We start from the raw sequence: 18,531 nt of genomic DNA, 5'->3' as shown, positions 1-18,531 counted from the left end.
GAGCTTGGCAAAAAGCCCACAGTTCGGCTTCGCTTAAAAGAACTAGTACTCATCATTCTTCCGTCTTGTGAGGCAATATAGTTCAGCAAACACCTTCACCGTAGGCACCAAGCCCTTAGCTCGGCACAAGCCTCAGAAAGCTACCAAGGTTCTCCAGGAGTTCGTGTGTAATTAGGCCACGTAGACACAATGGTAGTTTAGTACATCCCTATAAAATTGCTCCAAGGGGAACCATAGCCCCTCCTTTAATTGCTCCTCGTACGCGACAATCTGGTCCTCCTCCTAAAAACTATGGTCAGCTCAGAAATCCTCGTGACATCTAATGAGCTTGTACGCGTCATCCGAGAGGTTGAACTTTTGACTTATGTAGGTCAGCTCAAAAAGTTTTAAAACTGACTTCACTTTATCCACCGTGAGAGATTCTTTTCCATTGTTCAGGGCTTCTTATTTGCTCAAGCTGGAGAACTGGTTTGAGATCAGTTCTGTCTGTATTACAACTTCATTTTGGCCACTAGTTCCTGCATCCTTACCCTCGTCAGAAGTCTATGAAATATTAACTGAAGGTGGACTCATCGCCCTCTGGCTATTGCTGCCACTCATCTCCAACCAAGGAAGAAAAAAGAAATAAATAGAAAATAAATAGAATTAAGGATTATACCTTCGCTGAAATAAAAGTTGTGTCATCGGAAACGCTGGAGTTAATGAAATACTCACCAGAGAAATTTGAGAGAGAATGGAGGAGAAAAAGCATGAAATGAAAATTATTCGCAGATATATATAGCCCAGTACATTAATGGTTGAGAGGTTCGAGACGACGTCTTGGATATTAAAAAAAAAAATTAATGCCTTTCCAATTTTCGAGACGTACTTTTGAACGGGTTGTGAAATTTTTATTTCCCAAATTTTCTGACTTGAGCTTGACAGGGAATCAATGACGAAAGAGATCGACCGAGATTGGGCTCACCCAATTAAGTTCGAACTCAAATGGGACCAGTGCTTCCGATCTTAACTAATAGAAGGCCTAGCCTTGGGAAATTTCAACTACACTTTGGCCAACCACAGAAGAGTCAGATAAAGAGATTGGATAAAGAAAGATCGGATAAAGAGGGAGCGGATGAAGAAAAATCGGATAGAGAAATTGAATAAAGAGATCGGATAAAGAAACCAGACAAGGTCGGACAAAGAAATCAAATAAAGATTAGGTAAAAGATTGGGCAAGCCAGGACTTCAGAAAAAGAAACATCATCACTTGGCCATCAGATAATGTATACCATTAAATCATAGCCCTAGATTTTAGAGATTAAATTTTCACCATCAAATTGAGTTAGTTAAAGTATTTTGGTACCTTTTCAATCTTTACCATTGATGCTACTTGTAAGGATAAATTCTTGACCCAGAGATCAAAAGCAATAAAAATAAATTTTGTACTTTTGAATCCCAACCTTTGGTCTAACTTATAAGGCATAAATCCTATCTTTAAATCAAAGAAAAAAAAGACAAAAGAGTCCTGAGTTGATCTACACCCTTGATTATTGATCTTTTTAATTCTTGACCCTCAGATTTATCCTTTTAAATCTCAACCTTCCTTTTCCATCTCCATTCTAGGGTTTACACTCTTTATAAATACCTAAAGTTTTACTGTTAGGGGGGTCTTTTTCTGGAGTTTGGAAAAAGGGTAGAAAGGAAGTGGATAAGAAGAGTCTTTGAAGCCTTTTTAGGGTCTCCTCACTCTCAAAACAAGAACTCTTTTAAGAGCTCCCATATTTCTTGTTCGAAAAAACGATCCCAATTTTCTCCAAAGGGACTGCACGATAGCTCATTATCTCAAAAGGTTGATTCGATAGGGCTTTTCCACGTAGCTCCGCAAGCACCAAATGTCAAGAAGAGTCAACTATCCCATCATTTCTCAAATTTCATCGAAGGTAAAAATTCCTTTGAGGTTATTTACCATTCTTTCCTTGTAAAATATGTATATAGTCCGATTGTGCGATTATGAGTGAGCATCTTGGGCCATACGTAGGCTGGAATTCGATCTCTCTCTTTCCTGCATTTCCGCTAATTATCTTTATGATGTATTGAGTTTTTCTAGCCTTTTATCTTGCCAAACTTATAGGTGTACAAGATTAGGATTGACATTGATTGAAAAACTTTTTATTCTAGAAATATTACATTTTCGTGGAATTATTTTTATTCTATAAATATTACATTTTCGTTGAAATACTTTCATTCTATGAATATTGCATCGTTGATTGAAACATTTTTTTCTATAAATATTACTTTTGATCTTACATTATAAATGTCTCATTATCTTCATTTTGAAAGAGCTTGGAGACAATATTCGTGACATGACATTGGTTTATAGAATTTTATTAAAAAACTAGCATTACTTGATTCGATATTCTAGTATGTTTATCTGAGTAATAATACATGGTCATATTCTCATCCCCTTAAAGTCGGCATAACCATTTTCTTCATTTCTTAAAATGACCTTATGATAATAATATTTTGAAATGCAACCTCTTTATGATATAGGGTTCAAGGGAAAGTCCTTTCCTTGGACCTATGTTAAGTATTTTATTAAACATAACATTATTTTACTTTTGCATCAAGGGAGAGTTCTTCCTTGGATTTTCTCTAATTTTATCTTTTGAGTTTGTGCAATCTTAGCATGTCTTTTGGTTAAGGGAAAGTCTTTTCTTAGACCTATACTGATTATTTTTATGACGTTCCACTATTTTAGGTTCACGGGAGAACCCTTCCTTGAATCCTTAAAATTTTTACATACCATTTATGCTTTTAACTCAAAGGAGAGTCATTCTTTAAATCCTTAAAGCCCTTTTCAAATAACCATCATAGGTACAAGGGAGAACACTTCTTTGAACCATTCCCGATGTTCTATTTGTATATTCTAATTTATGGGAGAGTCCTTCCTTGATTTTTTAACCTAAAGTATCCATTCACTGTTTTGTTCATCTTTTCGAAATCAATTTAAATTTTCACATTCTACACAATATATAAACATTAATTTTAGCTTTAAATATAATACAAAATGCCTCTAATCAAATGTACAAATAGGATAATTATCAGTTTAGTGGCACACAAAGTGTTCATTTTCTTGAAGACTTTTTAAAAGTTAGAAATTGGTTAAAATTTTTTTCTAGCTAACAGAATGAAATACATGTGTGGTTGTGCACGCCAAAATGGCATTTTATGCAAGTTGTCTCGAAAACGACCCTTTATAAATCTGTAAGTTATAAATATATGAATAATCTAAATTGAGTCAATGTGGGTAGAGAATAACAGTTGATTATACTGATGATGGGACTTTGATTCATTGATTGAGGGTCCTCATTAATGAATTAAATTCTCTAGGTTTTAATCAATACATTCCCTTTTCAATTGAAGTCTCAATTGAAAGGAATGAAAATCTAAACCCATCTTATTCAATTTTATCAAGTATCATGTTTTTTCTTAAAATACTCATTTCACACACGACATCCTCTATTATTTGGATACTGATGATGAAATTAATGATGAGTAAGTTGGGAATCCTCATTACTTGTTATAAATCTCTAGGAATCAAATGAGACCTTTTTAAAATTAGAGTCCTAGTTTTACAGAGGGAGGAATTTAGTAAAATAGTAAATGGAGTCAAATTTACTTTTGGGGTCATCCCATTTACCTTTGTATTTGGGCCTACTCTAATAGTGAGATATTGAGTGTTCCTATATTTATGCATTCCATCTTTTATATTGCAAATACAGGAACCAATATTATAATTTAAACTCTAATAAAATTATAAGCAGTAATTTATAGAGAGCACATGTTTAAATCTATCTACCCCATTGAGGGACGATATGGGATGCCTAACACCTTCCCCACATGTATACGGACCCAAAACCCCGAATCTCTAAAATTAGAAGTGGTAAACACTCTTTTCAATTTTTTTTAAAATAATAAATAGTTTTCTTTAATTTTCCCTCAAAATTAAAGTAGCGACTCCTCACTTTCCATTTCTGTAAGAATTTGCTTAGCGACCGCAAAACCCTTGCGACATAAGTGACAATCGAAATTTGAGTTTTCAAAACTAAATTGTGATAAGGCTTGAGAAGAGCAGGTCCAAATACATCGAAAAAATAAAACTCAAAATAAGTTTTATCTGACATTGTCGTTAGTTACAGCAGAGAAAAATACTTCCTTAAAATGTTAATTAAAAGGTATTAGAAATTAATTCAAAGTTATATTTGGCATATTTTAGCTATACTGATGCTGTGACACACGATTAAACACTTTAAAATAAAATAAGATTTAATCCAAAATTTTAAAAAATAAAATTCAATCCAAAAGTTAAGTATAAAGTAAATCAAATATAACTTTATAAAGAAGAAAACTTAATTGAATAAATCTAAAAACTTGTAAATAATGAAAATAGAATAGGTAATTATAGAGTTGCAAATCCTAATCTAAGTAGAAATAAATTAAGAAGTCCTAATCTAAATAGTAATAATATTTTAGAATCCTAAATAAACTAAAATAACAAAACAAAACTAAATAGGAATTAAAGAATCCAAATTATAATAGAAATTCTAAATTCAAATACTCTTTTTTTTTTAACTTAGCATTACGTTATTCACCAACACTTAAAAAAAAAAAAAAAAAAAAAAACTTGACCTTGAGTTGATTTCTGGACCAAACAATAATGGAACAACTATCTCCCACACCATTATCCTCCATTTGAGATAAATTCAACTTCAAATTTTAAAGTGTTAGATGAATCGAAATCTCTATTAGAAAATCACACCATAGCTTCTTCTTGAATGCTATTAAAAAGATTGGCTTGAACAAAATTGATTTGAGCAATTTCACGTCTTCTTTAGCATGCTTAAGCTCACATAGACAAATAAAATCAACAAAAACATTAAGAAAATTGTTAGAGAGAAAATTTCAATATTCATTGAAACCCCTATGGCTTGATGTTTTTCTTCTCTTATAACACTCTGTTCAAACTTTTCATCATTCATCATAGTAAAAAGCATTGTAAAGATGTCAAATTAAAATTCAAGATGATCCCTTTGCTCTATAAAGTCTTTTGATGGCTTGTCTTTAATTTTTTGTAAGAACATTGACCTTTTTATGAAGTATGTAGATTCTTTTTGTTAACCATCTTCCTCTTCATTCTCCCTATCAGGTCCACAATAGATTTTAAAGCCATTGTGGAAGCCCAATATTTTATTTATTTATTTATTTATTTTGATTAACTAATTATATTTTAATATATTTATAAAAAAATAAATATTTTATTGGATGGCCTACTTATATATATATATATATATATATATATATATATATATATATATATATATATATATATATATATATATATATATATATATATTATTTTTGAAATTAAATATATATTTATAATTTGAATAACCCAGTTCAATAATAACTCTTATATCAATTTTAAACCTAATAAAACTCTTGAAGTATATATACCATAATTATCTTTCTGCAAAACTATACTCTCAAAGCCTGTTTACTACCTTCTTTTCTGCCAAATACTCTCAAATAAGTATTTTTCATCATCTTTTATTTATTGTTATATATATATATACGATTTATAATCTGATGTGCGCAGAAAATTCCTAAATTTTTACTTCTCTATTCACCACCTTGGATTTTATTTTCAAGGTAAAAATTATATTTCTTTGTTCAATAATGAGTGAATTTGATTTTTATTTTCCTTCCTTGAATTATTACAACTATACTATAGAAATTCATTTTTTTTTCTTTTTCTTTGGCCATTGGTATTGAATTGGGTTGATCATGATTACTGTTAGACAATAGCTTATTTTTATATCACAAAAAAAAAAGAAAATATATAAAGGTTTCCTCCTTTACCAATACTTGTATACTTGTAACATATATATTCTTGTTCATCCTATGTCTATCCTTGTCCCCTGTTCGTCCACGTCCATCGAAAATATATATAAATTAAAGTTATTTTATTTTATTTTATTATTATTTGATATTTTTCTTTTATATTTTGGGTGTGTGAGAGATTCGAATATTCAATCTGTCAGTTGAAGTTATCATTCCTTTATTGAATCTAGCTATTGTTATGGATGGAGGTTCCAAGTGAGTGGTAATTATAGTACATGGCACCGTTTTAGTCTCTTTTAAAATTTTTTAGTATTAAATTTGTTATTAAATGAAATTTTAAATTAATATTTTAGCAATTATTTTACATCTGATTTTGCTAGAGTTTTACTTTATTATTGAATTTTATTCCGATTTTGATTAAATAATTAATTTTGTCAATTATCTCTGCATTAGAGCCATTAGGATTCCAGGAACAAGCTTTTAATGTCTTTATATTAATTGATATCTTACTATAAAATTTATCAATGTGTTACACTAAATTTATTTGAGATTGATTTGATCTTATTGACTCTCTAAAATTATTGAAATTAACTGTTGGAATTGCACTATCAGTTATTATTTGTTATCTGAAATTTTTTTGTTGATTTTGATTGATTTGTACAAATTGGTTTTATGTTTTGAATTGGTATCTGTGGCCAGTATCTGTATCTATTATCTGGCCCCACCGTGTGGACTATCACGATATTAGATTGCATTGTTGAGTCATGCATCATTGCAATTTATGGTTTGTATTAGTATCATATGCATTGATATTTGTGAAGGAGGATGAAGGTATCTAATATCTGGTAGCGCGCTTACCATCTGGCCTTTGATGATATGAGGTATCATCACCCTGGTGTACTGTACCATAAAATTTTATTGAATAAATCTTTTATTTATATGTTTTGTAAAATTATTTTATTAATGATTTTGATAGCATAAGCATGATTTTATTGGATAGAAAATTTATTGCGAAATTAATCAAGCGTCTACCTGTTCTTGTTCCGTTGTGTGTTATAATTATCATTCACTGAGCATTAGCTCAAACCACATTTTCTCTATCTGTTATCTATTTCAGATTAGTAGAATTTTGCAGTTGATCCAAATATTCAGCCCATTTTCTGGAGAAAGACAATCTTTGATTTGTTCTCATGGTATGCTCGAATTCATATTTCCTCGGGCTAATAATTAGTTTAATTTATTGAACAGTTTAAGTTTTTATTTGAAATCTGTAGAGACTCCGCAGTTATTTATGGGATATTTATGATGTTTATTTAGTATTTTGTTTATTTGGATTTTATCTATTTTTTTGGGATTAGTAAGTGACAATATATTTATTCAAGATACTCTGATAAGCTTGTATGATTTAAGAATACTTAAATTATGCACCGGTCATGACACAAAATTTTGGATCGTGATAGCCATCATCACTTCTTTTAATAATGTTGACATATTTCCTTTTTAGACATTAATTAAACCTGTGCCCCATCTCATTACACCTATAGCATTTGATTGGAGCGTGTTTAGCATAGGGATTATTGGTCTTTGGAGGGTTAATTAGAACTACTGGCTTTGTTGTTCAGACTTGCGGGCTTCTTAGCTCTTTCCATATTACAACCAAAGAAACATCTTGTGAGGTTTCCTCCTTTTCAGCTACAGCTTGGTGGTCATCTCCATCATATGCGGGATAATAAATTTGGCGAGTTTTCTCCTATAACATCATCTCAGCTTTCAAGGCTAAGTTCCTTACTCCTATAACATCATCTCAGCTTTCAAGGCTAAGTTCTTTACCTCTTGCACACTCATCACTAACTGAATTCTAATTTTATCACGAATTGAAGGTTTTGATCCCCTCAAATATTGCACTGCTTGTTAAGAATCACTTTTGAACAAGTGATTTCTTGCTGCCAACCTCAAGAATTTAACGTTATGCTCATTGACACTCTTATTTCCCTACAAGCAATTTTGATAAGATTAAAACAAATATTGTTCATAATTTAGAGGTAAAAATCTACCCCTTAACAATTTTGTATCTTTCTCCAAGTAGTGACTGGATTGCGCCCTTTTCTCCTTCTTGTCTCTTTCAATCAATCCCATCATATGGAAGCTCCTCATTTTAATCTATAATCCATCAATTTTACCTTTTGTTGCAGTGCTAAATTAAAAAAAAAAAATTGTATTTGAAGTCCCACTTAGTTTAGAGTTTCTATTATAACTTGGATTCTTTAATTCCTATTTAGCTTTGGTTGTTATGTCTAGTTTATTTAGGATTCTAAAATATTATTCCTATTTAAATTAGGACTTTTTAATTTATAGCTTTCATAGTTATTTAATGAAGTTTTTTTCTTAATAAACCTATGTTTGCTTTATTTTATTCTTAGATTCTTGATTGAATCTTGTTATTTTAAGATTTTAGATTAGATCTCGTTTTATGTTCAAAGGTTTGATCATGTGTCAATAATTTTCTATGCTACATGTTTTGTCATGTAAGAACTCCAAAATAACTAATCAGCTCTTTCCAAACCGCTTTTTACAATAACATATAAGGGCTTGTTTAGTATTGCTGTTGAAACTGTTATTGAAAAAAAAAATCACTTTTTTAAATATACGAATTAGAGAGTATTAAAAAACAATTTAAAATTAAATTTTATAAGTTTTAGTCATAAGAACACTAAAATAACAAAATAACTTTTTTCAAACTACTTTTTTCAACAATATTTAAAATAATACTTTTATTCAGAAAAGCAATTTGGATCCTCCAAACTTAATGTAAAGTGATATTTTTTCAAAAAGTGCTTTTTCTAACCATCAACCTCAATTCTAAATAGGCCTATAATCATAGGGAAGAGCATCGGCTAGTCCCATTGGAAGAAGTAAGCGATTGTGGAAGGGCGTAGATAATTGAGAGGAAACCATGTTGGCTATATCTAATAAGGACAACATATCTTGAAAAGAAGGGGAAAAGAACCTTAGAATTCTATAGGTTGATCCCTCCAAAAAAATGCAGAAAATAAAGGAAAAACAAAGAGAGGAAGAGAGGTTTCTCTAAACTTTGAAGATCGCAGAGAAAAAGCCACAGCTAGCTAACGGGAATAATATGCTGGATTCATTGCTTGTGTGGCCATTTTCCATTGGCCAATATGTGGGAAACGTTTGAGTGTATTAACTTCACATGAGAATGAATTTAACAATCAGATTAAATATTTATATTGAGATTTATATATATAAATAATTAAAGTATATATATAAAATATATAAATTTATATGCGAATATTTAATTTAATGATTGATGAACTCATTTTCATATAAACTCAACGGTTTGTCCCCTCACTCAAAACGTTTTACGTTTCCTTTATGTAGCGACTTTGCGTTATACAACACAACTACTCTCTTTTAAGCCAATATTAGTTTCTTAGAAACAGAATTTCGTGAAAATTAATAATAAGATTTTTGTATTGATTTTTTTTAAAAATAATAATAATAATGTTTCAACAGTTTGTTTTATATATGTTTTTATGATTTTCTCGAGTAAGTTTTGTGAATAAAAATTAATTTAAGTTATTTTTAATAATTAGATTTGAATTTTAAAAACTCATTTAATTTTTTACTAATGATAAAATTGTAATGTTTTATTAAAAAAATAATAAAAATTTGATTAATTAAGTGATATAATCAATCTCTAGGGTCCAGTATAACAAAAAAAAAATGGTATAACTAAGTTAACATTGCCATGCATGTCTCTTATATCAATTGGAATTGAAATAAAATGTTAATAATATTTAAATAAAATGTTCTTCAACCCTTTTATACTATATTTCTTTTATTATCGTATAATTTTTTTTTCGCTTATAAACTGTAACTAAAGTTCATCAATATGCATAAAAATTTTAAAAATTCAATCAAATAATAAAGTAACACCCTATAATTTTATATTATAATAATAATAATTTAAAAATAAAAAAAAAATTGCTTGGGCAAATGTCTAGCAGAATAATATTGGCAGAAAGAATAATCAATAATGTTACATTTTTGTAGATGCATATACTTTTTATTCAATCAGTCACTCACCAACAAAGAACCGGATTCTGATTCTGTCATCTCCTATATGTATCCGACAGAAGCTGCTGCCTTTACAAGCAAGCCAAAGAGCACAAACGGGGAAGAAAAAAAGGGGCTGTGATCACTATCCAAAACATAAACCTGAGATGGTGGCCACCTCTTTATCATTGCCTCTTGTTGCTGAGGTTTGATGACATGATCATGCGTTGTCTTTATGTACACACGTTTCACCTTATCTACGCCATTATCATCCTCATCCTCCTCCTTGAACTTTGCTGCTTGTAATGCTAGGATCGGTCCTGGCCTCAAAAGCATCGAAGCTAGGGTCGAATCCTACATATATCATGTTTATAATAAAGATGAAAGGAGCCATCAACAAAAAAAGCAACAGGAATGGAAGGACTATATAATTAAAGAGTACTGTCTGATTCCCAACAAAGGCATAAAGATCATGGCAAATCTTTTTCCCCCATAAAAAAGGAAGGGAGGGTTGTGGGGAGCATACACGTCATATCATTGACACTAGCTATAGCTTCAATAAAAAGTTAAAATAATTAAGCATGATGATAATATATACAAGTATATGTATATATATGCAATATGTATACCTCTTGTGGACTCATTTGATAGATGATTTGGCGTTGGAATTCTTTCTTGATGATGGCACTTGTAGGAGGCTGATCATATCCCAATCCAAATCCTAGCTCATACACGTCACTAAATGAGGATAGATCAGGAACTCCCTGTCAATTTCCACATATATACAGGACTAATTAAGCATCACTTTAATTTATCAATTAATTAACCTTTATTCATAATTTCCCTTTCTCCTCTCAAACGATCAAAGGAGGTACAATGGATATGCATAATATGTATTCAAATTAATATTGAAGCTGCGATCTATGAATAAATTTTATGTTCGTCTGGTATCTAGAATAGCCTTGGCATGGAATAAAAAAAAAACCATTAAATCTAGCTTCTAACGTGAAGTGGGTGCTGATGCTATATTCAATAACCACTCCATTTCGATCATGGAATATATATATATACTATTCTAATCTGTTTTCTTGTGGACCAGTAACGTATATACACAGTGAACTCCAATGGCTAATGCCTAACAACCCATCAATATACTTCATGAAGACAGTTGGCAGCCATATAAGTCTCTCTCATCACCAGCACAGAACAAAACTGACTGTGAATAGAAAGACCTCCATTACTTCAACTGTTATAAGGTAGGATAGGATTAATGTACCCCAGAATATATATAACTCAATTAATTAAACAAGATTATTAAAAACAAAATTTAACTCATCAGAAGGAAAATTCAATCGACACAGCTAAAAGAAAATTACATCTTGGATATCTTGATGCGTCCAGAAACCCAACTTGAGCATGGTGGCAGCTAAATACACTGCTAGTCGGATCTTCTTTGCCAACTTGTGAGTTGCCTGAGTTATGCTTAACCCTCCAGCGCTATGCCCCACCAATATCACCTGTCAAGATAGAAGAGGCCAATTATTAATCATCTATCAACGTATCTATACCATGAGAGAAAACACTATATTGCATCGAGAATTGAAGACAAGGACCTGTTCATTATCAGGCAAGGAAGACATGAAATCCATGAGAGGCTTATTGTAATCATCAAAAGAAAGGATAGAATTGGCATCTGCTTGATCGATGCCTGCACCTTTGAGGTCAACACAAGAGACCTTATAGCCTGAGTTCTCCATGAGACACCGGATTTTGTACCAGCACCAGCTCCCTCCACTAATTCCATGCACCAGCACGAAGTGTGGCTCTGATGACAAAGCTATGTCTTCCCCCATGTTAATTGCCTCCTCTCCCATGTGCCCTTGCGATCGATCAGTTGATCTTCCTTTTTTTCTACTGAAAATCAATCACTTAGTTTTTGGAAATTCAACTTGGTAAGGATAGAAACAATTAATGGAGAGAGTTTGGGCATTTGCATTTATAGTGATAAAGAGAGCAATGATGTTTGCCTTTATCTATAATCATTATTGGAAGTTTAAAGGAAGGAGAGATTGAGTTATGTCTGTATAGGCTAAACTCCACCTTAAGAATTTTAAGGTACAGACACTACACACAGTACACTTGCAGAGATTTTTTCACATGATGTGCACTTGTATATCTTACAATGACTATCAACGGTTCAAAATTTTCCATCACCCCCACATGGCAACAAATTGCATCTCACTTTGGGTCAGCATTGCATGTGATGTACTCTACTTATATCCTATGGCATCCAGACCTGTGGTTAATATATATATATATATATATATATATATAACGTACGTGTGTATCTTTCGAAATAGGGATTTATCATTCAACACAAGATCAAGAATTTTTGTATTTTTTTTTATTTTGGTGGATTAGAATAATACTCTGAAAAGTACATTTGTCGGGTAATTCACAATTCCATTGCATTGCAGGCCGACAATATCCATATTTTTATTAATAAATTATTAACAAGGCCATACATACATACATCAGAAGCAACAGAAAGTCGTAATTTCAAGATTTGCAGAGAAAATTAACTCATGGGATATTTAGAATTGCTTGTTTAACCCTCCAAGAACATGGGTTGTTAATATTTTTCTCTGCATATGATTGAGAAACAGCTAGCAGCTTGCTTCAGCTGCAAAAACCTAGCTATATATGTACCTGTGGGGTCATATACAGTCACACAGACTCTCCTAAACATAAACTTTTGAGCAGGTACAACGTACAAAAAGGGATTATGAATTTGCAAGTAGTAAAAAGAGTAGCTGGCATTGGCAATAATTGGAGAACTGTGTCAAAATCTTGAAGGATGAGTAACAATCAAGCTGTAACCAAACCGGCTCTAGTTAAATATATTATAGTCGAAGAAGAAAATGGGGTGTCATCATCTTCATCAGGATATGTATATATATGCATTTACTGAATTAAAAAAAATAAAATAAAAAAAAGGACACTAATTAATATCCATTGAAAGTGGGGTGAGGTGTTGCGTTTCACATTGTGAAGACTTTAGGCATTCCACTCAATTAAGCTAGGTTGTATTCTTCATCTTAATAATACAATTGTCAACTATATGCATGTTAGGTTGGGTGCTTCTATCTATAATAAGATAAGAAATGGAGAAATTAATAACTGGTTTGAAATGGTCAAGGTGTCTTACAATTAGACAATTTCGTCTTGTAGCAGAGGCCTGCATAATCATGTAAATTAACAGATGAATGAATAAATGACTTGTTTGTTAATGCTAAATTAATCTCATATTTAAAAGTGGAGGGATCTACCTAGAGACATTATATGATCTCTTTGTTCTTTGAAGAGCAATAGTCAATTTTTTAATCAATACAAAAAGGAGAATGTCCAATGCTGTCCAGCAATGTACCTTTCATTATTATACTGATTTGGGTTTTCCAGGTCAACAACATATAAGGAAGACTGATCCTCCACTAGTTATAATTTAATTTTCAGGAAAAGCAAGAAAAATGGGTTTGCACAGCTGAAGTTGTTGTCGATAAGAAGAGGTAAGGTAGGCCATATACAAATGGAAGCCAACCATGTGCACAAAAGGTTAATGGAAGGCCTTTATTCACAACAAGTCAAGAAGGGAGAGACACTGAGTGAGATCATTATTTAAGTTGCTTTTAATGGTTACAGTGATAGAGATCCTTTAAAGAGGTTAATCCAATAGAGTCCCTAGGCGGCCAACTTTTTGCTACCAATACACTGAAAAGTATGTGGATCATCTTGAAGCTCATATAAAATTCAAACATCACTTGTCACCCTTTCTTTCAAACCTTTTATGTTAAAATACTTGTCTGGAAAAAGAGACCTTGAGACCATAAAAGAAGCCTTTATTTTAGATTTAAATAATGATCAAGCATATATATACACCAGATATTATTTCTCGCAATTAACAAATAATACAAAGTTGTAATCATACTTAGCTAATTCCCTCATTTCTGCGTACGTTATTCTGATTAAGTGATAAAATGCGGTCTTCTAGCTAGTGTTAGAAAAATAACAACAACAATAACAATAGACTTCGATCATGTAGTCACTTTCCCAAAGGAAATTATATTCTCACTATGTTGTTGTCAGATAGTTTGAGCAAATCCCTCCAGGATAACTACTATTTATAAAATATTTGTACCTCTTTAAACAGATACAATAATTCACTTTGTATCTATTAGAATAATTATATCTGTTCACTCACATATTAAAAGAATAGATACAACAGTTCATTTCATATCTCTTAGAATAATTACATCTGTTCACTTATACTTCTTAAAACAAATACAACTACTGGTAATGAACAATTTCTTTTAATGTTTTTTAATGAATAGACATAAGGACAACTTTTCATATCATTAATTATTTCTAACAATCACCCACTTAGTTAGTGATAAACACAATCAACATGAATTAAGATTTATGCATACAAAAAGTGCTTTTTGACTTAAACCTACTATTAGTATAAATATTTCAAAATCTCATCGAAATTATTGCTTATATTTAAATATTAAATCATAATTCCTATATTGACAAGATCAGAAATATCATGCACATAAATATTATTAACTTCTTTAACACATTCATCATAAGCTTTAGCACCATATTATGGCCTTGTGCGAATTCATAAACACTTACAAAGTTTTATTATCCAAACTTTGATAGAAGCAACATCACTTCTTGTATTTATATAAGTGAAGTTTAAACTAAGTCACAATTATGTGCTTCTCAGTTCTAAACCAAATCCAATATCTTTATTAAGAGTAATAAATACTCAACCTCTTTTTCTTAAGCACTGCTTAATTTCTAGTGCTGGCAAATTGTCACAAACTATAACTTGTTATTACCTTTTAAACCTTTAAAATTGCTAAGGAATAAGAAAGGTAAGGTTCCCATTATTAGTGACAAATTTGAAAAATTTTAGGCCCATCGCACAGGTAGTACTACTAGTCACATCCCTTGAAAGCCCTTTGGTTAATGGATCAGCAAGATTGTTCTTTGATCTGATATAGACAACTGTAATGATATCATCAGAAATTAATTGGCTAATATACTCATGTCTTAAAGCAATATGTCTAGACTTGTCACTATAAATTTTGCTAAATGCTCTAAACATAGTAGATTCACTATCATAGTGCAAAGAGATTGAAGGCACCGATTTTGGCCATAACTTTATATCTAGCAATAAATTTCTTAGCCATTCTACCTTTTTGCTTGCTGCTGCTAAAGCAATAAACTCAAATTCTATTGTAGAATGAGTAATACACGTCTGTTTCTTAGAAACTCATGAGATAGCTTGTCCACCTAAAGTGAATATCTAGATGTAGACTTATTATCATTAATACTAATTATCCAACTGAAATCACTATAACCCTCAAGCACTGAAGAAAACTTATTATAAAACAAGACAGAAGACTTGTCCTTTTAAGATAACCGAGAACTCTTCCAACAGCTCTCCATTGATCAGTGATAGGATTATGAGTATATCTTGAAAATTTACAAGTAGCAAAAGCAATATCTAGCCTAGTATAATACATAGTATACATCAAACTACCAATTGCACTAGCATAGTCTAATTGATTTACAGATCTTCTCAAATTTTTAACTAATTTGTTAAAAATATGAAAAGGAGTATTAGCTTCTTTAATACCAAAATGATTATACTTGGAAAGAATATTATCAATATAATGAGATTGACTTAAAGCAAAACCCCCCTCTATTTTCAAATCTTTGGGTCTATATAGTAAAACAAGCAATTCATCTACTTAATTTAGAATAAATTTATTTTCTGATATGTGAAACTCAAAAAACTTCATACGTAAAAATTTGTCCATATTTAGAAATTTGTCCGTATCTTGTTTTTCATAAGTATACTTGTTCTCTAAGGCCTGCCAGATTTCTTATGGAGTTTTAATAAGTCAAAATAAATCATACAATCTATCAGAAAGAGAATTTAGAATAAATCCTCTGCAGCTAACTTCATCTTTTTCACATTTCTTGTAAGATGCTGTGATTATTACAGCCTCACTATCAGATGGTTCAAAAATTTTGGGCACATTATCATTCAGTTGATATGCAATACCCAATTCAGTAAACAAAAACAGTAATTTGTCCTTCCAATGAGTGAAATTGGTTCCATCAAAATACTCCAGTTTGAAGATATCAGAATTGACAATTTTGTTGAAAATAAAATCAGAAACACCAGTACAAGAAGTCTCCATTATTGTTTATTTCCCTTAGGATTATTACTAAAATAACACTAACATTAACAATAGACTTTGATTGTATAGTAACTTTCTTTAAGGGAATTATGCCCCATTATGTCACTACCGAGTAGTTTGAGCATATTCATCCAGGATAATAAAGCTAAAACAGAATTCTAGACAATTCTAGAATTGTCCCAAGAACAAATTAAAGAATAATAATATTGATTGCAAGTAGAAGTGAAAAGAAGAGATAGAAGAGAAAGAATTAATAGATTTCTATTCAAAACTACTATTTATAAAGCATTTGCACATTTTCAAACAGATACAACAGTTCACTTTGTGTCTATTAAAACAATTATATCTGTTCACTTGCACCTTAAAAAAACAGTACAATAGTTCACTTCGTATCTCTTGGAATAATTATATTTATTTACTTATATTTCTTAAAATAGATACAGCTAGTAATAAACAGTTTCTTTTGACACATTTTAATGAATAGACATAACTCTTTCGATATGGGACAACTTTTCATATTACTAACTATTTCTAACAACTAGTATTTTAGAACGTTATCTCATTTTACAATGAGATAAAAGAAAGAATAAACTCAGTCTTATATAAACAAATTTTAACAAATTTTTATTAATTTACAAATATTTTTACTAATGAAAAGAGAAAGTCATTTTTCTTAAAAATTATTTATATTTTTTTATCAAGAGAATATTTTTCGTTAACCAATTTTACTAAGTGCTCTAAATACTAAAAGATGTGAAAACTGTTTTCAAAAAAATATTTTTTTTACGAAACAAACAAAGTCTTAAAATATTTTTTTCATGCTAAAACTCAATACTAAATGGACAATAGTTTCATGGAAGTTGATATATATTAACACTAAGTTTTTGGAGGGAGTTTTTAAATAAGATATGTATTTTTCAAAAAATATGTTTATTTGAGAGGAAATTTTTATAAATGAATAAAAAATTTCACTTTTTTAACTCAATAAATTAATGGGTTTGAAAAATTTTGATACTTATTACCTTTAATTACCTTATTTTAAAAAAACATGTATGTAAACTCAACTTTCAAGCAGTAATAATTTATTTTTAATTATTATAAAAATTTTATAATAATAAATAACTATTTATCTAGTGCTCTAAGATTACTTGTTGAAAAAAAAACCTTTTGTTATATTAGTATTTTTTGATGCTTTGGAAAATAACATGATTGTGTTTGAATATCCAACTGTGAGATAAACACTTAAGCTATTCACAAATATGGAATCTGTTAGCTCGACCCTTTTGGAGTCTCTAGCTTGTCTCTGCGTGTGTTTGTGTGTATGTGTGTGTGCGCGCGTGTGTGCATGTGTGTGTGTGTGATGACGAAAGCAGGAATTAATCTAAGGAGATCTAACGAAAATATGTAATTTATAAAAATAACATATATAAAATAAACATAAGTTGAAAATATAATTTTTAATAAAAAGTTAATGAGATATTATAAGTAAATTACAATGATTATCATTTATTTTTATTAATTGAAATTCAATTAATCATAATAACTTTATTGTCAATGCTTGTAAATATATCTCTTTCAATGCAATTCATCAAATAATCATTTAGTAATTTATCTCCTATTCTATTATGAATGGGATTTTTCATGTAACTAATAAGATTAATGATTAATTTTACTTTGACAATTCAATTTTATAATTAACAATATAAAAATATAAATTTAATATCAATTTTATTTTGTATATTAAAATATAAGAAATATACGGTTAATCTCCTATCACACGCTTTGTTGTATAAGTATAGACTTTTTTGTTTTCTTAAAAAAAAAAGAGATTTTATTTTTACAATTATACTTTTGTTCCAATTATAATTATAATATATGTTGTTCTTTTTCTCCTGATTAAGAAAAAATATAATTGAGGATACAATTACAATGACAAGAAGTTAAAAACCTTGTCCCTCTAAAAGAATAAAAACTTTTTTTTTTCCTTATAGATGATTGTAAATAAAATAAACAAAAGATAAAATAACCTATGATTACCTCTGAACTCGAAAATGAGTTGTTTAGTCTACCAACTATACGTTAGTAATGTAAAATAATGAGTATCAGCTTATCCAAGTTTAGGACATAAAAAAAGATGATATTCCTATCTTAATTTAATCAAATTACTAATATATCTCTAAGAGATTTAAAAATTTCAATGGGACCCAGTGCCCCCCTTGGCCCTAGTGTGGCGGACCACCACTCACTCTCTCTCTCTCTCTCTCTCTCTCTCTCTCTCTATATATATATATATATA

General features: G+C 30.2%; 1 protein-coding gene across 1 annotated transcript; it reads right to left on the bottom strand.

Annotated features, from left to right (window-relative positions):
- Positions 1–9,888: 9,888 nt before the first annotated feature.
- LOC110657641 (methylesterase 17) lies at positions 9,889–12,162 on the bottom strand. Its single transcript, XM_021814939.2, has 4 exons — positions 11,574–12,162; positions 11,337–11,477; positions 10,590–10,724; positions 9,889–10,314 (listed from the first exon to the last, which is right to left on the bottom strand). Exons 1-4 carry the CDS (start codon positions 11,832–11,834, stop codon positions 10,024–10,026), a joined length of 828 nt encoding a protein of 275 aa, XP_021670631.2. The 5' UTR covers positions 11,835–12,162; the 3' UTR covers positions 9,889–10,023.
- Between the last annotated feature and the right edge of the window lie 6,369 nt (positions 12,163–18,531).

This window comes from Hevea brasiliensis, chromosome 8 (genome assembly GCF_030052815.1).
Source record: "Hevea brasiliensis isolate MT/VB/25A 57/8 chromosome 8, ASM3005281v1, whole genome shotgun sequence".
Lineage (NCBI taxonomy): Eukaryota > Viridiplantae > Streptophyta > Magnoliopsida > Malpighiales > Euphorbiaceae > Hevea > Hevea brasiliensis.
Note: the sequence above shows the minus strand (reverse complement) of the source record. Positions and strands in the feature narration are given on the sequence as shown.